At 64.6% G+C, this 23,818-nt stretch overlaps 1 protein-coding gene and 1 long non-coding RNA gene across 2 annotated transcripts in view; one reads left to right on the top strand and one right to left on the bottom strand.

Moving 5' to 3' along the window:
• The window catches only part of LOC140427047 (uncharacterized), a 340,763-nt gene extending 324,140 nt beyond the window's left edge, over positions 1-16,623 (bottom strand). Inside the window, exon 1 of the long non-coding RNA XR_011948373.1 lies at positions 16,504-16,623. This is a non-coding gene — a long non-coding RNA (uncharacterized lncRNA). The remainder of the gene's footprint in view (positions 1-16,503) is intronic.
• Positions 16,624-16,642: 19 nt separating this feature from the next.
• The window catches only part of LOC140427046 (organic cation/carnitine transporter 2-like), a 164,466-nt gene continuing 157,290 nt past the window's right edge, over positions 16,643-23,818 (top strand). The window contains exon 1 of the mRNA XM_072512475.1: positions 16,643-17,860. Coding sequence (XP_072368576.1) covers positions 17,471-17,860 — 390 coding nt within the window. The 5' untranslated portion in view covers positions 16,643-17,470. The remainder of the gene's footprint in view (positions 17,861-23,818) is intronic.

Raw genomic sequence — 23,818 nt, 5'->3', positions numbered from 1 at the left:
GTGGGTGGGGTTGAGGCAAGGGGGGCTGGGTGGGTGGGTGGGTGGGTGGGGTTGAGGCAAGGGGGCCTGGGTGGGTGGGTGGGGTTGAGGCAAGGGGGGCTGGGTGGGTGGGTGGGGTTGAGGCAAGGGGGGCTGGGTGGGTGGGTGGGGTTGAGGCAAGGGGGGCTGGGTGGGTGGGTGGGGTTGAGGCAAGGGGGGCTGGGTGGGTGGGTGGGGTTGAGGCAAGGGGGGCTGGGTGGGTGGGTGGGGTTGAGGCAAGGGGGGCTGGGTGGGTGGGTGGGGTTGAGGCAAGGGGGGCTGGGTGGGTGGGTGGGGTTGAGGCAAGGGGGGCTGGGTGGGTGGGTGGGGTTGAGGCAAGGGGGGCTGGGTGGGTGGGTGGGGTTGAGGCAAGGGGGGCTGGGTGGGTGGGTGGGGTTGAGGCAAGGGGGGCTGGGTGGGTGGGTGGGGTTGAGGCAAGGGGGGCTGGGTGGGTGGGTGGGGTTGAGGCAAGGGGGGCTGGGTGGGTGGGTGGGGTTGAGGCAAGGGGGGCTGGGTGGGGTTGAGGCAAGGGGGGCTGGGTGGGTGGGTGGGGTTGAGGCAAGGGGGGCTGGGTGGGTGGGTGGGGTTGAGGCAAGGGGGGCTGGGTGGGTGGGTGGGGTTGAGGCAAGGGGGGCTGGGTGGGTGGGTGGGGTTGAGGCAAGGGGGGCTGGGTGGGTGGGTGGGGTTGAGGCAAGGGGGGCTGGGTGGGTGGGTGGGGTTGAGGCAAGGGGGGCTGGGTGGGTGGGTGGGTGGGGTTGAGGCAAGGGGGGCTGGGTGGGTGGGTGGGGTTGAGGCAAGGGGGGCTGGGTGGGTGCGGTTGAGGCAAGGGGGGCTGGGTGGGGTTGAGGCAAGGGGGGCTGGGTGGGTGGGTGGGTGGGGTTGAGGCAAGGGGGGGCTGGGTGGGGTTGAGGCAAGGGGGGCTGGGGGGGTGGGGTTGAGGCAAGGGGGGCTGGGTGGGTGGGGTTGAGGCAAGGGGGGCTGGGTGGGTGGGGTTGAGGCAAGGGGGGCTGGGTGGGTGGGGTTGAGGCAAGGGGGGCTGGGTGGGGTTGAGGCAAGGGGGGCTGGGTGGGTGGGGTTGAGGCAAGGGGGGCTGGGTGGGTGGGGTTGAGGCAAGGGGGGCTGGGGTTGAGGCAAGGGGGGCTGGGTGGGTGGGTGGGGTTGAGGCAAGAGGGGCTGGGTGGGTGGGTGGGTGGGGTTGAGGCAAGGGGGGCTGGGTGGGTGGGTGGGGTTGAGGCAAGGGGGGCTGGGTGGCTGGGGTTGAGGCAAGGGGTGGGGTTGATGCAAGGGGGGGCTGGGTGGGGTTGAGGCAAGGGGGGGCTGGGTGGGTGGGTGGGGTTGAGGCAAGGGGGGGCTGGGTGGGTGGGTGGGGTTGAGGCAAGGGGGGGCTGGGTGGGTGGGTGGGGTTGAGGCAAGGGGGGGCTGGGTGGGTGGGTGGGGTTGAGGCAAGGGGGGGCTGGGTGGGTGGGTGGGGTTGAGGCAAGGGGGGGCTGGGTGGGTGGGTGGGGTTGAGGCAAGGGGGGGCTGGGTGGGTGGGTGGGGTTGAGGCAAGGGGGGGCTGGGTGGGTGGGTGGGGTTGAGGCAAGGGGGGGCTGGGTGGGTGGGTGGGGTTGAGGCAAGGGGGGGCTGGGTGGGTGGGTGGGGTTGAGGCAAGGGGGGGCTGGGTGGGTGGGTGGGGTTGAGGCAAGGGTGGGCTGGGTGGGTGGGTGGGGTTGAGGCAAGGGGGGGCTGGGTGGGTGGGGTTGAGGCAAGGGGGGGCTGGGTGGGTGGGGTTGAGGCAAGGGGGGGCTGGGTGGGTGGGTGGGGTTGAGGCAAGGGGGGCTGGGTGGGTGAGGTTGAGGCAAGGGGGGGCTGGGTGGGAGGGTGGGGTTGAGGCAAGGGGGGGCTGGGTGGGTGGGTGGGGTTGAGGCAAGGGGGGGCTGGGTGGGTGGGTGGGGTTGAGGCAAGGGGGGGCTGGGTGGGTGGGTGGGGTTGAGGCAAGGGGGGCTGGGTGGGTGGGTGGGGTTGAGGCAAGGGGGGGCTGGGTGGGTGGGTGGGGTTGAGGCAAGGGGGGGCTGGGTGGGTGGGTGGGGTTGATGCAAGGGGGGGCTGGGTGGGTGGGGTTGAGGCAAGGGGGGGCTGGGTGGGTGGGGCTGAGGCAAGGGGAGTGGGTGGGTGGGGCTGAGGCTGAGGCAAGTGGGGTGGGTGGGGCTGAAGCAAGTGGGATGGGTGGGGTTGAGGCAAGGTGGGGTGGGGTTGAGGCAAGGGGGGGTGCGGCTGAGGCAAGGGGGGTGGGTTGGGCTGAGGCAAGGGGGGTTGGGTGGGTGGGTGGGGCTGAGGCAAGGGGGGTTGGGTGGGTGGGAGGGGCTGAGGCAAGGGGGGTTGGGTGGGTGGGTGGGTGGGGCTGAGGCAAGGGGGTTGGGTGGGTGGGGCTGAGGCAAGGGGGGTTGGGTGGGGCTGAGGCAAGAGGGGCTGGGTGGGTGGCTGAGGCAAGGGGGGCTGGGTGGGTGGGTGGGGCTGAGGCAAGGGGGGCTGGGTGGGTGGGTGGGGCTGAGGCAAGGGGGGCTGGGTGGGTGGGTGGGGCTGAGGCAAGGGGGGCTGGGTGGGTGGGTGGGGCTGAGGCAAGGGGGGCTGAGGCAAGGGGGGCTGGGTGGGTGGGTGGGGCTGAGGCAAGGGGGGCTGAGGCAAGGGGGGCTGGGTGGGTGGGTGGGGCTGAGGCAAGGGGGGCTGGGTGGGTGGGTGGGGCTGAGGCAAGGGGGGCTGGGTGGGTGGGTGGGGCTGAGGCAAGGGGGGCTGGGTGGGTGGGTGGGGCTGAGGCAAGGGGGGCTGGGTGGGTGGGTGGGGCTGAGGCAAGGGGGGCTGGGTGGGTGGGTGGGGCTGAGGCAAGGGGGGCTGAGGCAAGGGGGGCTGGGTGGGTGGGTGGGGCTGAGGCAAGGGGGGCTGGTTGGGTGGGTGGGGCTGAGGCAAGGGGGCTGAGGCAAGGGGGGCTGGGTGGGTGGCTGAGGCAAGGGGGGCTGGGTGGGTGGCTGAGGCAAGGGGGGCTGGGTGGGTGGGTGGCTGAGGCAAGGGGGGCTGGGTGGGTGGGTGGCTGAGGCAAGGGGGGCTGGGTGGGTGGGTGGGGCTGAGGCAAGGGGGGGCTGGGTGGGTGGGTGGGGCTGAGGCAAGGGGGGGCTGGGTGGGTGGGTGGGGCTGAGGCAAGGGGGGGTGGGTGGGTGGGGCTGAGGCAAGGGGGTGGGTGGGTGGGGCTGAGGCAAGGGGGCTGGGTGGGTGGGTGGGGCTGAGGCAAGGGGGGCTGGTTGGGTGGGTGGGGCTGAGGCAAGGGGGCTGAGGCAAGGGGGGCTGGGTGGGTGGCTGAGGCAAGGGGGGCTGGGTGGGTGGGTGGCTGAGGCAAGGGGGGCTGGGTGGGTGGGTGGCTGAGGCAAGGGGGGCTGGGTGGGTGGGTGGCTGAGGCAAGGGGGGCTGGGTGAGTGGGTGGGGCTGAGGCAAGGGGGGGCTGGGTGGGTGGGTGGGGCTGAGGCAAGGGGGGGTGGGTGGGTGGGGCTGAGGCAAGGGGGGGTGGGTGGGTGGGGCTGAGGCAAGGGGGGGTGGGTGGGTGGGGCTGAGGCAAGGGGGTGGGTGGGTGGGGCTGAGGCAAGGGGGCTGGGTGGGTGGGGCTGAGGCAAGGGGGCTGGGTGGGTGGGTGGGGCTGAGGCAAGGGGGCTGGGTGGGTGGGTGGGGCTGAGGCAAGGGGGGCTGGGTGGGTGGGGCTGAGGCAAGGGGGGCTGGGTGGGTGGGGTTGAGGCAAGGGTGGGTGGGGTTGAGGCAAGGGGGGCTGGGTGGGTGGGTGGCTGAGGCAAGGGGGGCTGGGTGGGTGGGTGGCTGAGGCAAGGGGGGCTGGGTGAGTGGGTGGGGCTGAGGCAAGGGGGGGGCTGGGTGGGTGGGTGGGGCTGAGGCAAGGGGGGGTGGGTGGGTGGGGCTGAGGCAAGGGGGTGGGTGGGTGGGGCTGAGGCAAGGGGGCTGGGTGGGTGGGGCTGAGGCAAGGGGGCTGGGTGGGTGGGTGGGGCTGAGGCAAGGGGGCTGGGTGGGTGGGTGGGGCTGAGGCAAGGGGGGCTGGGTGGGTGGGGCTGAGGCAAGGGGGGCTGGGTGGGTGGGGTTGAGGCAAGGGTGGGTGGGGTTGAGGCAAGGGGGGCTGGGTGGGTGGGGTTGAGGCAAGGGGGGCTGGGTGGGTGGGGTTGAGGCAAGGGGGGCTGGGTGGGTGGGGTTGAGGCAAGGGGGGCGGGGTTGAGGCAAGGGGGGCTGGGTGGGTGGGGTTGAGGCAAGGGTGGGTGGGTGGGGTTGAGGCAAGGGTGGGTGGGTGGGTGGGGTTGAGGCAAGGGGGGCTGGGTGGGGTTGAGGCAAGGGGGGCTGGGTGGGTGGGTGGGGTTGAGGCAAGGGGGGCTGGGTGGGTGGGTGGGGTTGAGGCAAGGGGGGCTGGGTGGGTGGGTGGGGTTGAGGCAAGGGGGGCTGGGTGGGGTTGAGGCAAGGGGGGCTGGGTGGGTGGGGTTGAGGCAAGGGGGGCTGGGTGGGGTTGAGGCAAGGGGGGGTGGGTGGGGTTGAGGCAAGGGGGGGTGGGTGGGGTTGAGGCAAGGGGGGCTGGGTGGGTGGGTGGGGTTGAGGCAAGGGGGGCTGGGTGGGTGGGTGGGGTTGAGGCAAGGGGGGCTGGGTGGGTGGGGTTGAGGCAAGGGGGGCTGGGTGGGTGGGTGGGGTTGAGGCAAGGGGGGCTGGGTGGGTGGGTGGGGTTGAGGCAAGGGGGGCTGGGTGGGTGGGTGGGGTTGAGGCAAGGGGGGCTGGGTGGGTGGGTGGGGTTGAGGCAAGGGGGGCTGGGTGGGTGGGTGGGGTTGAGGCAAGGGGGGCTGGGTGGGTGGGGTTGAGGCAAGGGGGGCTGGGTGGGTGGGTGGGGTTGAGGCAAGGGGGGCTGGGTGGGTGGGTGGGGTTGAGGCAAGGGGGGCTGGGTGGGTGGGTGGGGTTGAGGCAAGGGGGGCTGGGTGGGTGGGTGGGTGGGTGGGGTTGAGGCAAGGGGGCCTGGGTGGGTGGGTGGGGTTGAGGCAAGGGGGGCTGGGTGGGTGGGTGGGGTTGAGGCAAGGGGGGCTGGGTGGGTGGGTGGGGTTGAGGCAAGGGGGGCTGGGTGGGTGGGTGGGGTTGAGGCAAGGGGGGCTGGGTGGGTGGGTGGGGTTGAGGCAAGGGGGGCTGGGTGGGTGGGTGGGGTTGAGGCAAGGGGGGCTGGGTGGGTGGGTGGGGTTGAGGCAAGGGGGGCTGGGTGGGTGGGTGGGGTTGAGGCAAGGGGGGCTGGGTGGGTGGGTGGGGTTGAGGCAAGGGGGGCTGGGTGGGTGGGTGGGGTTGAGGCAAGGGGGGCTGGGTGGGTGGGTGGGGTTGAGGCAAGGGGGGCTGGGTGGGTGGGTGGGGTTGAGGCAAGGGGGGCTGGGTGGGTGGGTGGGGTTGAGGCAAGGGGGGCTGGGTGGGTGGGTGGGGTTGAGGCAAGGGGGGCTGGGTGGGGTTGAGGCAAGGGGGGCTGGGTGGGTGGGTGGGGTTGAGGCAAGGGGGGCTGGGTGGGTGGGTGGGGTTGAGGCAAGGGGGGCTGGGTGGGTGGGTGGGGTTGAGGCAAGGGGGGCTGGGTGGGTGGGTGGGGTTGAGGCAAGGGGGGCTGGGTGGGTGGGTGGGGTTGAGGCAAGGGGGGCTGGGTGGGTGGGTGGGGTTGAGGCAAGGGGGGCTGGGTGGGTGGGTGGGTGGGGTTGAGGCAAGGGGGGCTGGGTGGGTGGGTGGGGTTGAGGCAAGGGGGGCTGGGTGGGTGCGGTTGAGGCAAGGGGGGCTGGGTGGGGTTGAGGCAAGGGGGGCTGGGTGGGTGGGTGGGTGGGGTTGAGGCAAGGGGGGGCTGGGTGGGGTTGAGGCAAGGGGGGCTGGGGGGGTGGGGTTGAGGCAAGGGGGGCTGGGTGGGTGGGGTTGAGGCAAGGGGGGCTGGGTGGGTGGGGTTGAGGCAAGGGGGGCTGGGTGGGTGGGGTTGAGGCAAGGGGGGCTGGGTGGGGTTGAGGCAAGGGGGGCTGGGTGGGTGGGGTTGAGGCAAGGGGGGCTGGGTGGGTGGGGTTGAGGCAAGGGGGGCTGGGGTTGAGGCAAGGGGGGCTGGGTGGGTGGGTGGGGTTGAGGCAAGAGGGGCTGGGTGGGTGGGTGGGTGGGGTTGAGGCAAGGGGGGCTGGGTGGGTGGGTGGGGTTGAGGCAAGGGGGGCTGGGTGGGTGGGTGGGGTTGAGGCAAGGGGGGCTGGGTGGGTGGGTGGGGTTGAGGCAAGGGGGGCTGGGTGGCTGGGGTTGAGGCAAGGGGTGGGGTTGATGCAAGGGGGGGCTGGGTGGGGTTGAGGCAAGGGGGGGCTGGGTGGGTGGGTGGGGTTGAGGCAAGGGGGGGCTGGGTGGGTGGGTGGGGTTGAGGCAAGGGGGGGCTGGGTGGGTGGGTGGGGTTGAGGCAAGGGGGGGCTGGGTGGGTGGGTGGGGTTGAGGCAAGGGGGGGCTGGGTGGGTGGGTGGGGTTGAGGCAAGGGGGGGCTGGGTGGGTGGGTGGGGTTGAGGCAAGGGGGGGCTGGGTGGGTGGGTGGGGTTGAGGCAAGGGGGGGCTGGGTGGGTGGGTGGGGTTGAGGCAAGGGGGGGCTGGGTGGGTGGGTGGGGTTGAGGCAAGGGGGGGCTGGGTGGGTGGGTGGGGTTGAGGCAAGGGTGGGCTGGGTGGGTGGGTGGGGTTGAGGCAAGGGGGGGCTGGGTGGGTGGGGTTGAGGCAAGGGGGGGCTGGGTGGGTGGGGTTGAGGCAAGGGGGGGCTGGGTGGGTGGGTGGGGTTGAGGCAAGGGGGGCTGGGTGGGTGAGGTTGAGGCAAGGGGGGGCTGGGTGGGAGGGTGGGGTTGAGGCAAGGGGGGGCTGGGTGGGTGGGTGGGGTTGAGGCAAGGGGGGGCTGGGTGGGTGGGTGGGGTTGAGGCAAGGGGGGGCTGGGTGGGTGGGTGGGGTTGAGGCAAGGGGGGCTGGGTGGGTGGGTGGGGTTGAGGCAAGGGGGGGCTGGGTGGGTGGGTGGGGTTGAGGCAAGGGGGGGCTGGGTGGGTGGGTGGGGTTGAGGCAAGGGGGGGCTGGGTGGGTGGGGTTGAGGCAAGGGGGGGCTGGGTGGGTGGGGTTGAGGCAAGGGGGGGCTGGGTGGGTGGGGTTGAGGCAAGGGGGGGCTGGGTGGGTGGGTGGGGTTGAGGCAAGGGGGGGCTGGGTGGGTGGGGTTGAGGCAACGGGGGGCTGGGTGGGTGGGGTTGAGGCAAGGGGGGCTGGGTGGGTGGGGTTGAGGCAAGGGGGGCTGGGTGGGTGGGGTTGAGGCAAGGGGGGCTGGGTGGGGTTGAGGCAAGGGGGGCTGGGTGGGTGGGTGGGGTTGAGGCAAGGGGGGCTGGGTGGGTGGGTGGGGTTGAGGCAAGGGGGGCTGGGTGGGTGGGTGGGGTTGAGGCAAGGGGGGGCTGGGTGGGTGGGTGGGGTTGAGGCAAGGGGGGCTGGGTGGGTGGGGTTGAGGCAAGGGGGGCTGGGTGTGTGGGGTTGAGGCAAGGGGGGCTGGGTGGGTGGGGTTGAGGCAAGGGGGGCTGGGTGGGTGGGGTTGAGGCAAGGGGGGCTGGGTGGGTGGGGTTGAGGCAAGGGGGGCTGGGTGGGTGCGGTTGAGGCAAGGGGGGCTGGGTGGGTGGGGTTGAGGCAAGGGGGGCTGGGTGGGGTTGAGGCAAGGGGGGCTGGGTGGGGTTGAGGCAAGGGGGGCTGGGTGGGTGGGGTTGAGGCAAGGGGGGCTGGGTGGGTGGGGTTGAGGCAAGGGGGGCTGGGTGGGTGGGGTTGAGGCAAGGGGGGCTGGGTGGGTGGGGTTGAGGCAAGGGGGGCTGGGTGGGTGGGGTTGAGGCAAGGGGGGCTGGGGTTGAGGCAAGGGGGGCTGGGGTTGAGGCAAGGGGGGCTGGGTGGGTGGGGTTGAGGCAAGGGGGGCTGGGTGGGTGGGTGGGGTTGAGGCAAGGGGGGCTGGGTGGGTGGGTGGGGTTGAGGCAAGGGGGGCTGGGTGGGTGGGTGGGGTTGAGGCAAGGGGGGCTGGGTGGGTGGGTGGGGTTGAGGCAAGGGGGGCTGGGTGGGTGGGTGGGGTTGAGGCAAGGGGGGCTGGGTGGGTGGGTGGGGTTGAGGCAAGGGGGGCTGGGTGGGTGGGTGGGGTTGAGGCAAGGGGGGGCTGGGTGGGTGGGGTTGAGGCAAGGGGTGGGGTTGAGGCAAGGGGGGGCTGGGTGGGTGGGTGGGTTTGAGGCACGGGGGGGCTGGGTGGGTGGGGTTGAGGCAAGGGGGGGCTGGGTGGGTGGGTGGGGTTGAGGCAAGGGGGGGCTGGGTGGGTGGGTGGGGTTGAGGCAAGGGGGGGCTGGGTGGGTGGGGTTGAGGCAAGGGGGGGCTGGGTGGGTGGGGTTGAGGCAAGGGGGGGCTGGGTGGGTGGGGTTGAGGCAAGGGGGGGCTGGGTGGGTGGGTGGGGTTGAGGCAAGGGGGGGCTGGGTGGGTGGGTGGGGTTGAGGCAAGGGGGGGCTGGGTGGGTGGGTGGGGTTGAGGCAAGGGGGGGCTGGGTGGGTGGGTGGGGTTGAGGCAAGGGGGGGCTGGGTGGGTGGGTGGGGTTGAGGCAAGGGGGGGCTGGGTGGGTGGGTGGGGTTGAGGCAAGGGGGGGCTGGGTGGGTGGGTGGGGTTGAGGCAAGGGGGGCTGGGTGGGTGGGGTTGAGGCAAGGGGGGCTGGGTGTGTGGGGTTGAGGCAAGGGGGGCTGGGTGGGTGGGGTTGAGGCAAGGGGGGCTGGGTGGGTGGGGTTGAGGCAAGGGGGGCTGGGTGGGTGGGGTTGAGGCAAGGGGGGCTGGGTGGGTGCGGTTGAGGCAAGGGGGGCTGGGTGGGTGGGGTTGAGGCAAGGGGGGCTGGGTGGGGTTGAGGCAAGGGGGGCTGGGTGGGGTTGAGGCAAGGGGGGCTGGGTGGGTGGGGTTGAGGCAAGGGGGGCTGGGTGGGTGGGGTTGAGGCAAGGGGGGCTGGGTGGGTGGGGTTGAGGCAAGGGGGGCTGGGTGGGTGGGGTTGAGGCAAGGGGGGCTGGGTGGGTGGGGTTGAGGCAAGGGGGGCTGGGGTTGAGGCAAGGGGGGCTGGGGTTGAGGCAAGGGGGGCTGGGTGGGTGGGGTTGAGGCAAGGGGGGCTGGGTGGGTGGGTGGGGTTGAGGCAAGGGGGGCTGGGTGGGTGGGTGGGGTTGAGGCAAGGGGGGCTGGGTGGGTGGGTGGGGTTGAGGCAAGGGGGGCTGGGTGGGTGGGTGGGGTTGAGGCAAGGGGGGCTGGGTGGGTGGGTGGGGTTGAGGCAAGGGGGGCTGGGTGGGTGGGTGGGGTTGAGGCAAGGGGGGGCTGGGTGGGTGGGGTTGAGGCAAGGGGTGGGGTTGAGGCAAGGGGGGGCTGGGTGGGTGGGTGGGTTTGAGGCACGGGGGGGCTGGGTGGGTGGGGTTGAGGCAAGGGGGGGCTGGGTGGGTGGGTGGGGTTGAGGCAAGGGGGGGCTGGGTGGGTGGGTGGGGTTGAGGCAAGGGGGGGCTGGGTGGGTGGGGTTGAGGCAAGGGGGGGCTGGGTGGGTGGGGTTGAGGCAAGGGGGGGCTGGGTGGGTGGGGTTGAGGCAAGGGGGGGCTGGGTGGGTGGGTGGGGTTGAGGCAAGGGGGGGCTGGGTGGGTGGGTGGGGTTGAGGCAAGGGGGGGCTGGGTGGGTGGGTGGGGTTGAGGCAAGGGGGGGCTGGGTGGGTGGGTGGGGTTGAGGCAAGGGGGGGCTGGGTGGGTGGGTGGGGTTGAGGCAAGGGGGGGCTGGGTGGGTGGGTGGGGTTGAGGCAAGGGGGGGCTGGGTGGGTGGGGTTGAGGCAAGGGGGGGCTGGGTGGGTGGGTGGGGTTGAGGCAAGGGGGGGCTGGGTGGGTGGGTGGGGTTGAGGCAAGGGGGGGCTGGGTGGGTGGGTGGGGTTGAGGCAAGGGGGGGCTGGGTGGGGTTGAGGCAAGGGGGGGCTGGGTGGGTGGGTGGGGTTGAGGCAAGGGGGGGCTGGGTGGGTGGGGTTGAGGCAAGGGGGGCTGGGTGGGTGGGTGGGGTTGAGGCAAGGGGGGGGCTGGGTGGGTGGGTGGGGTTGAGGCAAGGGGGGGGCTGGGTGGGTGGGTGGGGTTGAGGCAAGGGGGGGGCTGGGTGGGTGGGTGGGGTTGAGGCAAGGGGGGGCTGGGTGGGTGGGTGGGATTGAGGCAAGGGGGGGCTGGGTGGGGTTGAGGCAAGGGGGGGCTGGGTGGGTGGGGTTGAGGCAAGGGGGGGCTGGGTGGGTGGGTGGGGTTGAGGCAAGGGGGGGCTGGGTGGGTGGGTGGGGTTGAGGCAAGGGGGGGCTGGGTGGGTGGGTGGGGTTGAGGCAAGGGGGGGCTGGGTGGGTGGGTGGGGTTGAGGCAAGGGGGGGCTGGGTGGGTGGGTGGGGTTGAGGCAAGGGGGGGCTGGGTGGGTGGGTGGGGTTGAGGCAAGGGGGGGCTGGGTGGGTGGGTGGGTGGGGTTGAGGCAAGGGGGGGCTGGGTGGGTGGGTGGGGTTGAGGCAAGGGGGGGCTGGGTGGGTGGGTGGGGTTGAGGCAAGGGGGGGCTGGGTGGGTGGGTGGGGTTGAGGCAAGGGGGGGCTGGGTGGGTGGGTGGGGTTGAGGCAAGGGGGGGCTGGGTGGGTGGGTGGGGTTGAGGCAAGGGGGGGCTGGGTGGGTGGGTGGGGTTGAGGCAAGGGGGGGCTGGGTGGGTGGGTGGGGTTGAGGCAAGGGGGGGCTGGGTGGGTGGGTGGGGTTGAGGCAAGGGGGGGCTGGGTGGGTGGGTGGGGTTGAGGCAAGGGGGGGCTGGGTGGGTGGGTGGGGTTGAGGCAAGGGGGGGCTGGGTGGGTGGGGTTGAGGCAAAGGGGGGCTGGGTGGGTGGGGTTGAGGCAAGGGGGGCTGGGTGGGTGGGGTTGAGGCAAGGGGGGCTGGGTGGGGTTGAGGCAAGGGGGGCTGGGTGGGTGGGTGGGGTTGAGGCAAGGGGGGGCTGGGTGGGTGGGTGGGGTTGAGGCAAGGGGGGCTGGGTGGGTGGGGTTGAGGCAAGGGGGGCTGGGTGGGTGGGGTTGAGGCAAGGGGGGCTGGGTGGGTGGGGTTGAGGCAAGGGGGGCTGGGTGGGTGGGGTTGAGGCAAGGGGGGCTGGGTGGGTGGGGTTGAGGCAAGGGGGGCTGGGTGGGTGGGGTTGAGGCAAGGGGGGCTGGGTGGGTGGGGTTGAGGCAAGGGGGGCTGGGTGGGGTTGAGGCAAGGGGGGCTGGGTGGGTGGGGTTGAGGCAAGGGGGGCTGGGTGGGTGGGGTTGAGGCAAGGGGGGCTGGGTGGGTGGGGTTGAGGCAAGGGGGGCTGGGTGGGTGGGGTTGAGGCAAGGGGGGCTGGGTGGGTGGGGTTGAGGCAAGGGGGGCTGGGTGGGTGGGGTTGAGGCAAGGGGGGCTGGGTGGGTGGGGTTGAGGCAAGGGTGGGTGGGGTTGAGGCAAGGGGGGCTGGGTGGGTGGGGTTGAGGCAAGGGGGGCTGGGGTTGAGGCAAGGGGGGCTGGGTGGGTGGGTGGGGTTGAGGCAAGGGGGGCTGGGTGGGTGGGTGGGGTTGAGGCAAGGGGGGGTTGGGTGGGTGGGGTTGAGGCAAGGGGTGGGGTTGAGGCAAGGGGGGGCTGGGTGGGTGGGTGGGGTTGAGGCAAGGGGGGGCTGGGTGGGTGGGTGGGGTTGAGGCAAGGGGGGGCTGGGTGGGTGGGGTTGAGGCAAGGGGGGGCTGGGTGGGTGGGGTTGAGGCAAGGGGGGGCTGGGTGGGTGGGTGGGGTTGAGGCAAGGGGGGGCTGGGTGGGTGGGGTTGAGGCAAGGGGGGGCTGGGTGGGTGGGGTTGAGGCAAGGGGGGGCTGGGTGGGTGGGTGGGGTTGAGGCAAGGGGGGGCTGGGTGGGTGGGTGGGGTTGAGGCAAGGGGGGGCTGGGTGGGTGGGTGGGGTTGAGGCAAGGGGGGGCTGGGTGGGGTTGAGGCAAGGGGGGGCTGGGTGGGTGGGTGGGGTTGAGGCAAGGGGGGGCTGGGTGGGTGGGGTTGAGGCAAGGGGGGCTGGGTGGGTGGGTGGGGTTGAGGCAAGGGGGGGGCTGGGTGGGTGGGTGGGGTTGAGGCAAGGGGGGGGCTGGGTGGGTGGGTGGGGTTGAGGCAAGGGGGGGGCTGGGTGGGTGGGTGGGGTTGAGGCAAGGGGGGGCTGGGTGGGTGGGTGGGATTGAGGCAAGAGGGGGCTGGGTGGGGTTGAGGCAAGGGGGGGCTGGGTGGGTGGGGTTGAGGCAAGGGGGGGCTGGGTGGGTGGGTGGGATTGAGACAAGGGGGGGCTGGGTGGGTGGGTGGGGTTGAGGCAAGGGGGGGCTGGGTGGGTGGGTGGGGTTGAGGCAAGGGGGGGCTGGGTGGGTGGGTGGGGTTGAGGCAAGGGGGGGCTGGGTGGGTGGGTGGGGTTGAGGCAAGGGGGGGCTGGGTGGGTGGGGTTGAGGCAAGGGGGGGCTGGGTGGGTGGGTGGGGTTGAGGCAAGGGGGGGCTGGGTGGGTGGGTGGGGTTGAGGCAAGGGGGGGCTGGGTGGGTGGGTGGGGTTGAGGCAAGGGGGGGCTGGGTGGGTGGGTGGGGTTGAGGCAAGGGGGGGCTGGGTGGGTGGGTGGGGTTGAGGCAAGGGGGGGCTGGGTGGGTGGGTGGGGTTGAGGCAAGGGGGGGCTGGGTGGGTGGGTGGGGTTGAGGCAAGGGGGGGCTGGGTGGGTGGGTGGGGTTGAGGCAAGGGGGGGCTGGGTGGGTGGGTGGGGTTGAGGCAAGGGGGGGCTGGGTGGGTGGGTGGGGTTGAGGCAAGGGGGGGCTGGGTGGGTGGGTGGGGTTGAGGCAAGGGGGGGCTGGGTGGGTGGGTGGGGTTGAGGCAAGGGGGGGCTGGGTGGGTGGGTGGGGTTGAGGCAAGGGGGGGCTGGGTGGGTGGGTGGGGTTGAGGCAAGGGGGGGCTGGGTGGGTGGGTGGGGTTGAGGCAAGGGGGGGCTGGGTGGGTGGGGTTGAGGCAAAGGGGGGCTGGGTGGGTGGGGTTGAGGCAAGGGGGGCTGGGTGGGGTTGAGGCAAGGGGGGCTGGGTGGGTGGGTGGGGTTGAGGCAAGGGGGGGCTGGGTGGGTGGGTGGGGTTGAGGCAAGGGGGGCTGGGTGGGTGGGGTTGAGGCAAGGGGGGCTGGGTGGGTGGGGTTGAGGCAAGGGGGGCTGGGTGGGTGGGGTTGAGGCAAGGGGGGCTGGGTGGGTGGGGTTGAGGCAAGGGGGGCTGGGTGGGTGGGGTTGAGGCAAGGGGGGCTGGGTGGGTGGGGTTGAGGCAAGGGGGGCTGGGTGGGTGGGGTTGAGGCAAGGGGGGCTGGGTGGGTGGGGTTGAGGCAAGGGGGGCTGGGTGGGGTTGAGGCAAGGGGGGCTGGGTGGGTGGGGTTGAGGCAAGGGGGGCTGGGTGGGTGGGGTTGAGGCAAGGGGGGCTGGGTGGGTGGGGTTGAGGCAAGGGGGGCTGGGTGGGTGGGGTTGAGGCAAGGGGGGCTGGGTGGGTGGGGTTGAGGCAAGGGGGGCTGGGTGGGTGGGGTTGAGGCAAGGGGGGCTGGGTGGGTGGGGTTGAGGCAAGGGGGGCTGGGGTTGAGGCAAGGGGGGCTGGGGTTGAGGCAAGGGGGGCTGGGTGGGTGGGTGGGGTTGAGGCAAGGGGGGCTGGGTGGGTGGGTGGGGTTGAGGCAAGGGGGGCTGGGTGGGTGGGTGGGGTTGAGGCAAGGGGGGGCTGGGTGGGTGGGGTTGAGGCAAGGGGTGGGGTTGAGGCAAGGGGGGGCTGGGTGGGTGGGTGGGGTTGAGGCAAGGGGGGGCTGGGTGGGTGGGTGGGGTTGAGGCAAGGGGGGGCTGGGTGGGTGGGGTTGAGGCAAGGGGGGGCTGGGTGGGTGGGTGGGGTTGAGGCAAGGGGGGGCTGGGTGGGTGGGGTTGAGGCAAGGGGGGGCTGGGTGGGTGGGGTTGAGGCAAGGGGGGGCTGGGTGGGTGGGGTTGAGGCAAGGGGGGGCTGGGTGGGTGGGTGGGGTTGAGGCAAGGGGGGGCTGGGTGGGTGGGTGGGGTTGAGGCAAGGGGGGGCTGGGTGGGTGGGTGGGGTTGAGGCAAGGGGGGGCTGGGTGGGTGGGTGGGGTTGAGGCAAGGGGGGGCTGGGTGGGTGGGTGGGGTTGAGGCAAGGGGGGGCTGGGTGGGTGGTTGGGGTTGAGGCAAGGGGGGGCTGGGTGGGTGGGTGGGGTTGAGGCAAGGGGGGGCTGGGTGGGTGGGTGGGGTTGAGGCAAGGGGGGGCTGGGTGGGTGGGTGGGGTTGAGGCAAGGGGGGGCTGGGTGGGTGGGTGGGGTTGAGGCAAGGGGGGGCTGGGTGGGTGGGTGGGGTTGAGGCAAGGGGGGGCTGGGTGGGTGGGTGGGGTTGAGGCAAGGGGGGGCTGGGTGGGTGGGTGGGGTTGAGGCAAGGGGGGGCTGGGTGGGTGGGGTTGAGGCAAGGGGGGGCTGGGTGGGTGGGGTTGAGGCAAGGGGGGGCTGGGTGGGTGGGTGGGGTTGAGGCAAGGGGGGGCTGGGTGGGTGGGTGGGGTTGAGGCAAGGGGGGGCTGGGTGGGTGGGTGGGGTTGAGGCAAGGGGGGGCTGGGTGGGTGGGTGGGGTTGAGGCAAGGGGGGGCTGGGTGGGTGGGGTTGAGGCAAGGGGGGGCTGGGTGGGTGGGGTTGAGGCAAGGGGGGGGTGGGTGGGGTTGAGGCAAGGGGGGGCTGGGTGGGTGGGTGGGGTTGAGGCAAGGGGGGGCTGGGTGGGTGGGTGGGGTTGAGGCAAGGGGGGGCTGGGTGGGTGGGTGGGGTTGAGGCAAGGGGGGGCTGGGTGGGTGGGTGGGGTTGAGGAAAGGGGGGGCTGGGTGGGTGGGGTTGAGGCAAGGGGGGGCTGGGTGGGTGGGTGGGGTTGAGGCAAGGGGGGGCTGGGTGGGTGGGTGGGGTTGAGGCAAGGGGGGGCTGGGTGGGTGGGTGGGGTTGAGGCAAGGGGGGGGCTGGGTGGGTGGGTGGGGTTGAGGCAAGGGGGGGCTGGGTGGGTGGGATTGAGGCAAGGGGGGCTGGGTGGGTGGGTGGGATTGAGGCAAGGGGGGCTGGGTGGGTGGGTGGGATTGAGGCAAGGGGGGCTGGGTGGGTGGGTGGGATTGAGGCAAGGGGGGCTGGGTGGGTGGGTGGGATTGAGGCAAGGGGGGCTGGGTGGGTGGGTGGGATTGAGGCAAGGGGGGCTGGGTGGGTGGGTGGGGTTGAGGCAAGGGGGGGCTGGGTGGGTGGGTGGGGTTGAGGCAAGGGGGGGCTGGGTGGGTGGGTGGGGTTGAGGCAAGGGGGGGGGCTGGGTGGGGTTGAGGCAAGGGGGGGGGCTGGGTGGGTGGGGTTGAGGCAAGGGGGGAGGCAAGGGGGGGGCTGGGTGGGTGGGTGGGGTTGAGGCAAGGGGGGGGGCTGGGTGGGGTTGAGGCAAGGGGGGGGGCTGGGTGGGTGGGTGGGGTTGAGGCAAGGGGGGGGCTGGGTGGGTGGGTGGGGTTGAGGCAAGGGGGGGGGCTGGGTGGGTGGGGTTGAGGCAAGGGGGGGGCTGGGTGGGTGGGTGGGGTTGAGGCAAGGGGGGGGGCTGGGTGGGTGGGTGGGGTTGAGGCAAGGGGGGGGGCTGGGTGGGTGGGTGGGGTTGAGGCAAGGGGGGGGGGCTGGGTGGGTGGGTGGGGTTGAGGCAAGGGGGGGGGCTGGGTGGGTGGGTGGGGTTGAGGCAAGGGGGGGGGCTGGGTGGGTGGGGTTGAGGCAAGGGGGGGGGCTGGGTGGGTGGGTGGGGTTGAGGCAAGGGGGGGGGCTGGGTGGGTGGGTGGGGTTGAGGCAAGGGGGGGGGCTGGGTGGGTGGGGTTGAGGCAAGGGGGGGGGCTGGGTGGGTGGGTGGGGTTGAGGCAAGGGGGGGGGCTGGGTGGGTGGGTGGGGTTGAGGCAAGGGGGGGGGGCTGGGTGGGTGGGTGGGGTTGAGGCAAGGGGGGGGGCTGGGTGGGTGGGTGGGTGGGGTTGAGGCAAGGGGGGGGGCTGGGTGGGTGGGTGGGTGGGGTTGAGGCAAGGGGGGGGGCTGGGTGGGTGGGTGGGTGGGGTTGAGGCAAGGGGGGGGGGGCTGGGTGGGTGGGTGGGGTTGAGGCAAGGGGGGGGGCTGGGTGGGTGGGTGGGGTTGAGGCAAGGGGGGGGGCTGGGTGGGTGGGTGGGGTTGAGGCAAGGGGGGGGGCTGGGTGGGTGGGGGGGGTTGAGGCAAGGGGGGCGGCTGGGTAGGGGGGCGGCTGGGTGGGTGGGTGGGGTTGAGGCAAGGGGGGGCTGGGTGGTTGGGGTTGAGGCAAGGGGAGGCCGGGTGGGTGGGGCTGAGGCAGGGCGGCGTTTTGGGGAGGGGGGGGGAGGGGAGAGATCCTGCTTCCTGTCGCCCGGAGCGGGGATTTCTGGATGCGCCACTCTGGATGTACCTCTCAGAGCGGAACTCTCCAATGATGGGCGCCAACTGCCGCCGCGCTCCCATCAGGCACCGCGGCGGCTCGGGCCGGTGTCTCGCGGATTCCGCCCTCAGCCTCCTAACGGGCATCTGGTTAAGCGCATGCCGACTGAGACACAATGCGCCTGCGCGCCAGCCCATCAGACCAAGTCCCGAGCTCTGCCATCTGCGCTGGGCTGAGCGGGCGGGGTCGCCGCCGAGGGGCATCCATCACAGAACCGGCAATTTGGGGCCCTGTCATTCAGCGAGCTCATTGGACTGCATTTTCTGGGACATCTGGTTTTAAACTGGGGTGTGGGTTTAGCATCCAATTGGAAAATCGAAGGTGGCGGGCAGGAGGAAAGGGTCGAGAATATTAAAAAAGAAAATCATCCAAAAGGGTAAACTGAAAACAATGGATAACTGAAGTGGCAAACAATAATGAACACTGGCTGGGAGAAGCTCCACGCAGCTTAACCGCAAACAATCATTCCTCACACTGCCGGCCATGTAATTGAGACTTGTGTTTGAACAGACGAGTTATCCCCTGCATGCCTGTCTCAATCCCTCCCAAAATATCCTAAATTGCAGGGGAAACTAGCTTCTGCATTATGGGATGCCTGGGCTGTCTCACACAGGCAACATCATTTTAAAAAAGTATTTTCACCCATCAGAATGCAAATACAATTTTGTCATTTCAAGTTATCAAAAAACTAAGTAAATTGTCCCTCCTGCCAAAGGAATAAAAACACTTCGGTCTTTGGCAAACCTCTTTCACAGCACATTTGGACTGCGAGGAGCTCTGAGGGCGGGATGGAGATTGGATCAATACTTATAGGTGGAAACGATTGAAACCATTTAAAGGGGGTGAAATTACTCAAGTTCCGCTCTGCCGTCGAACGAGACACTGCTGCAGTTTGAGGGAAGCCATTCTCTGCCAGTCCTCCCCGCTGCCACCCAACATGCGGGACTACGATGAAATCACCGCTTTCCTCGGAGAATGGGGACCCTATCAGAAAATTATCTTCTTCATTTTGAGCATCAGCATCTTCCCCAACGGTTTCTGTGGAATGTCCATAGTTTTTGTCGGGGATGTTCCGGAGCATCACTGTTTAATTCCCGGGAATCTCAATCTGAGTGAAGCGTGGCTGAATCGGACTATCCCTCTGGAACAAGAAAGAGGCAAACTCCAGCACAGCCAGTGCAGACGGTACCGGCTGGATGTGATCAGGAATCTTTCAGCGACGTTTGCCGACCCAGATTCCATCAATATGTCTGAGGTGGAACAGGAGCCCTGTTTGGATGGTTGGGAGTACAATAAGGATCAGTACATCTCCACCATCGTCAGCGAGGTAAGTGGCTGAAGGAGTACAGTCATTACACTGGCCTGAGAATAGGCTGTTGTGAAGATAACTAAAATGTTTCGATTTTTTTCGAACAAAAAGTGAGTAGATACATTTGAACCCAAACATGATCTGGAAATCTTTATTTTCCATGGCCTCGGTTCAGACATATTTCACTGCTTAACCCTTTGGATTGCTCTGATTTCGAGTTTTGAATTTTAAATTCTGCGCCAGTAGGCTGTGTTTATCCTTCAGGTTGGCATATATACAGGATCACAATACCAACAGTGTTAAGGGGGTAGACATTAACTATGATGTTGAATGTATCCCGGAAGGAAACAGCACAATGCAGTGCTGTTAAATGGTTACACGCACATGGGCATGGTCTTCCAGCCACCAGAAGGCGATAACTTGTGGTAATCGTGACGTCTTTGTCCTCTGTACATTAAATTCCTATCTTGAACTAAGCATGCTCCAAAACTAAGATGAATACATCTGCCTTTCTGGCATCAAAAGGCATCTTCAAGTGACATATGTTTCCTAAGAATACAGGATCTTAAAGATTTTAAAAAAAATGTGTGAAAAGCAGTCCAAACACATGAATAGGAGGGCTTACAAACACATTTCATAGGGGTGAGCTACCATTTAACTACTGTTGTTTATTCTGCCCCCGAATCAGAAGTGCGGAGTCTGCACATCCTCCCTGTGTGTGCGTGTGTTTCCTCTGGGTGCTCCGGTTTCCTCCCACAGTCCAAAGATGTGCAGGTTAGGTGGATTGGCCATGATAAATTGCCCTTAGTGTCCAAAATTGCCCTTAGTTTTGGGTGTGGTTACTGGGTTATGGGGATAGGGTGGAGGTGTTGACCTTGGGTAGGGTGCTCTTTCCAAGAGCCGGTGCAGACTCAATGGGCTGAATGGCCTTCTGCACTGTAAATTCTATGTAAAATAATATCTACTAGGTAGTTTAGGGGAAGTCTGATGAGTGGAGCATCTTAAAACAGGACATTAAGGAATCCGGGTTAGTGGTACACTTAAGACCGTTAACTAACTGTGCTGAATGCCAGTGCTGTAGGACCAGGCTGCAAGACTGGATCAGATGGCCACATCAGAACAGGAGCTTGGGCAGGGGACCGCAAGACTGGAGTAAGCAATAAAAGACCATGGATCAGATATCGGCATCCACACATTTGGGGACAGCTCAGGGATCTGTCCCAAAGTTAGTTATTGGGACAGTACTTTGGACCTCTCGTAGGAATTATAATGGTTGACCCCATAACTGACATTTCTGATAACAGTGGAGCTGTAGGTAGCTCAGCCAGTATGTCAGGATTTGCAGGAACAGGCCAGATGGATGGGGAACATTCATCATGGGTGTTAGGATCATAGCTGGAAGTGGAGTAGATCGCAGAGCTAGTGCAGAAGGAAAGGACTTGTGCCATTTACGTCTCTTGACTTGATAATTTGTGCTACAGAGCTGGGAACCAAATAATTTGCAAATATTGCACCAGTTGCCACCAACGGGAGTAATCAAGTAGCATTGGCAGGTCTATGACATGCAGTTGGCATCACCAACATCAAGTGTGATGAGTGTTGCCTGCATTCAAATGGGAGGCCTTGGATTTCTGACTATAACGGCAGAGCCAATTTTGAATCTCAATAACCGTGACTTGGGTCAGGGGAATCTGCACATTGATGTATGGGTCCATAATTCTCTCAAAGAAAGGGCTTGAGAACAAATACGTGAGTTGAGCTATGCAATGGTGACTTAGTCTGGGCGAAATCCAAGAAGTTCAATGCATCCTGGAGCCCTCAATTAATCCAGATTTCACTACCTGACTCAGAGTGGTAAATGTATGGGGATGAGCTGTCAAGGGAAGCAAAGTGGGCTCATTATATCAGTAGGTTTAGGAGAGGATTGTGTAATTACCTGGGAAAAGAATTTATAGAGGAATTGAGAAGAATCGTGTAGGAAGATATTTTTTCGATATTGGAACCGGTCATATTGGCTGCAGTCACTTTTCCCTTTCTGTATATTCTTACATTCCAAAGTGCCAATTTTTCCCTGAATGGCATTTTTCCTGCAAGCCACAATGAAGGGTTTTTGCATTGTATTGCTCGTTTCCTACCTTATTAAATATGCACGTTGGAAAACCAGCTGGATCGTGGGCAGGTGACCTTGGATTTGCTCTCAATGCCCTGATATCAGCTTTTCCTCACTGCACGTGTCATTTTTAAACTGCACCAATACACACGCACACCTATCTCAATTATGCAGCCCAACCTGCACATCTTTGGATGCCAAGGGGAAATTTAGCATGGCTAACCCATCGTACTTGCAAATCTTTGGACTGTGGGAGGAAACCCATGCAGACACAGGGAGAACATGCAAACACCACACCGTCACCCAAGGCTGGAATTGAACTCTGGTCCCTGGCACTGTGATGCAGCAGTGCTAACCACTGTACCACCATGCCGCCTGTGGTGGCATAACAATTGTGATTGGTTGTGAAATGTTGCTGTACAAAGCGATCTGGGTGCCTTGTATACCAATTACTGAAAGAAAGCATGCAGGTGCAGCAGGCAGTTAAGTCAAATGGTATGTTTGCCTTCATTGCAAGAGGGCTTAAGTATAGGAGGATATACTCATAAGACCATAAGACATAGGAGCGGAAGGCCATTCGGCCCATCGAGTCCACTCCACCATTCAATCATGGCTGATTTCAACTCCATTTACCTGCTCTCTCTCCATAGCCCTTAATTCCTCGAGAAATCAAGAATTTATCAACTTCTGTCTCAAAAACACTCAACGTCCCGGCCTCCACAGCCCTCTGTGGCAATGAATTCCACAGACCCACCACTCTCTGGCTGAAGAAATTTCTCCTCATCTGTTCTAAAGTGACTCCCTTTTATTCTACGGCTGTGCCCCTGGGTCCTAGACTCCCCTGCGAATGGAAACAACTTCCCTACATCCACCCTATCTAAGCCATTCATTATCTTGTAAGTTTCTATTAGATCTCCCCTCAACCTCCTAAACTCCAATGAATCCCAGGATCCTCAGACGTTCATCGTATGTTAGGCCTACCATTCCTGGGATCATCCGTGTGAATCTCCGCTGGACCCGCTCCAGTGCCAGTATGTCCTTCCTGAGGTGTGGGGCCCAAAATTGCTCACAGTATTCTAAATGGGGCCTAACTAATGCTTTATAAAGCTTCAGAAGTACATCCCTGCTTTTATATTCCAAGCGTCTTGAGATGAATGACAACATTGCATTTGCTTTCTTAATTACGGACTCAACCTGCAAGTTTACCTTTAGAGAATCCTGGACTAGGACTCCCAAGTCCCTTTGCACTTCAGCATTATGAATTTTGTCACCGTTTAAAAAATAGTCCATGCCTCTATTCTTTTTTCCAAAGTGCAAGACCTCGCACTTGCCCACGTTGAATTTCATCAGCCATTTCTTGGACCACTCTCCTAAACTGTCTAAATCTTTCTGCAGCCTCCCCACCTCCTCCATACTACCTGCCCCTCCACCTATCTTTGTATCATCGGCAAACTTAGCCAGAATGCCCCCAGTCCCGTCATCTAGATCGTTAATATATAAAGAGAACAGCTGTGGCCCCAACACTGAACCCTGCGGGACACCACTCGTCACCGGTTGCCATTCCGAAAAAGAACCTTTTATCCCAACTCTCTGCCTTCTGCCTGACAGCCAATCGTCAATCCATGTTAGTACCTTACCTCGAATACCATGGGCCCTTATTTTACTCAGCAGTCTCCCGTGAGGCACCTTATCAAAGGCCTTTTGGAAGTCAAGATAGATAACATCCATTGGCTCTCCTTGGTCTAACCTATTTGTTATCTCTTCAAAGAACTCTAACAGGTTTGTCAGGCACGACCTCCCCTTACTAAATCCATGCTGACTTGTCCTAATCCGACCCTGCACTTCCAAGAATTTAGAAATCTCATCCTTAACAATGGATTCTAGAATCTTGCCAACAACCAAGGTTAGGCTAATTGGCCTATAATTTTCCATCTTTTTCCTTGTTCCCTTCTTGAACAGGGGGGTTACAACAGCAATTTTTCAATCCTCTGGGACTTTCCCTGACTCCAGTGACTTTTGAAAGATCATAACTAACGCCTCCACTATTTCTTCAGCTATCTCCTTTATAACTCTCGGATGTAGCCCATCTGGGCCCGGGGATTAATCAATTTTTAGACCTCTTAGTTTCTCTAGCACTTTCTCCTTTGTGATGGCTACCATATTCAACTCTGCCCCCTGACTCTCCGGAATTGTTGGGATATTACTCATGTCTTCTACTGTGAAGACTGACGCAAAGTACTTATTCAGTTCCTCAGCTATTTTCTTGTCTCCCATCACAAAATTACCAGCGTCATTTTGGAGCGGCCCAATGTCAACTTTTGCCTCCCGTTTGTTTTTAATGTATTTAAAGAAACTTTTACTATCATTCTTAATGTTACTGGCTAGCCTACCTTCAAATTTGATCCTCTCTTTCCTTATTTCTCGCTTTGTTATCCTCTGTTTGTTTTTGTAGTCTTCCCAATCTTCTGACTTCCTACTACTCTTTGCCACATTATAGGCTTTCTCTTTTGCTTTGATGCATTCCCTAACTTCCTTTGTCAGCCATGGCTGCCTAATCCCCCCTCTGATAACCTTTCTTTTCTTTGGGATGAACCTCTGTACTGTGTCCTCAATTACTCCCAGAAACTCCTGCCATTGCTGTTCTACTGTCTTTCCCACTAGGCTCTGCTCCCAGTCGATTTTCGTCAGTTCCTCCCTCATGCCCCTGTAGTTACCTTTATTTAACTGTAACACCTTTACATCTGATTCTACTTTCTTTCTTTCAAATTGGAGATTGAATTCGACCATATTATGATCACTGCCTCCTAAGTGCTCCCTTACTTTAAGATCTTTAATCAAGTCTGGCTCATTACATAACACTAAGTCCAGAATGGCCTGTTCCCTCGTGGGCTCCATCACAAGCTGTTCCAAAAAGCCCTCCTGTAAACATTCAATGAATTCCCTTTCCTTGGGTCCACTGGCAGCATTATTTACCCAGTCCACCTGCATATTGAAGTCCCCCATGACCACTGTGACCTTGCCTTTCTGACATGCACTTTCTATTTCGTGGTGCATTTTGTGCCCTCGGTCCTGACCACTGTTATCTCCAGGTAGTGGGGTTCCCAGGTATCTGCTGCACTTGCCCACTAGAGCATAGTGGTTGTGGGTTTGGAAGGTGATGTCAAAGGAATTTCGGAGAGTTACTGCAGTGCATCCTGTAGATGGTACACAAGGCTGCCACTGTTCGTCGGTGGTGGAGGGTTTGAATGGTTGTGTTTTGGTCCTGCCCGAAGCTGGAGCACTATTGAAGGGAAGTTTTCAAGGTCATATCAGGGGCAGTACACGTGAGCTTGGAACCAGGGCCACTAGTAGCCATTTTCGGGGTATTGGACCACCCAGGGCTTCAGGAAGGTACGGGCATCTCGCTGATTGCTCGGAGGTGGGTCCTGTTGGGATGGAGGTCAGCTTCTCCACCCTGTGCCTCAGCTTGGCGGGGGGATCTACTGGAATCTTTGACTCTCGAGAAGGTGAGGTTTGACTGAGGGGGATGAAGGAAGGGTTCTACAATTCATGGGGATTGTTTATCATGCACTTTCAAGAATTGGTTGCCATCAAACATGGTGGGGGAGGGGAGGGGAGAGTTGGGGTTATTGTTGGTTTTGTGTACACAGTTTACGGGATGATTGTTAATTTTCCTTTGTTTTGTACTTGGAATGTACGGGTGATGTTTGGATTTGTATATTGAAGGGGTTGTTGTTTGGGGGATTGGAACTATATTTGTTCTTGTTGGTTTCCTTTTGTTGTTTATTTGATGAAAGTGTGGAAAATTAAGAATAAATAATTTTAAAATGTTTTATAACTAACATTGCCAATTCTCAACAATAGCC

Source organism: Scyliorhinus torazame, chromosome 7 (genome assembly GCF_047496885.1).
Source record: "Scyliorhinus torazame isolate Kashiwa2021f chromosome 7, sScyTor2.1, whole genome shotgun sequence".
Classification (NCBI taxonomy): Eukaryota; Metazoa; Chordata; class Chondrichthyes; order Carcharhiniformes; family Scyliorhinidae; genus Scyliorhinus; species Scyliorhinus torazame.
Note: the sequence above shows the minus strand (reverse complement) of the source record. Positions and strands in the feature narration are given on the sequence as shown.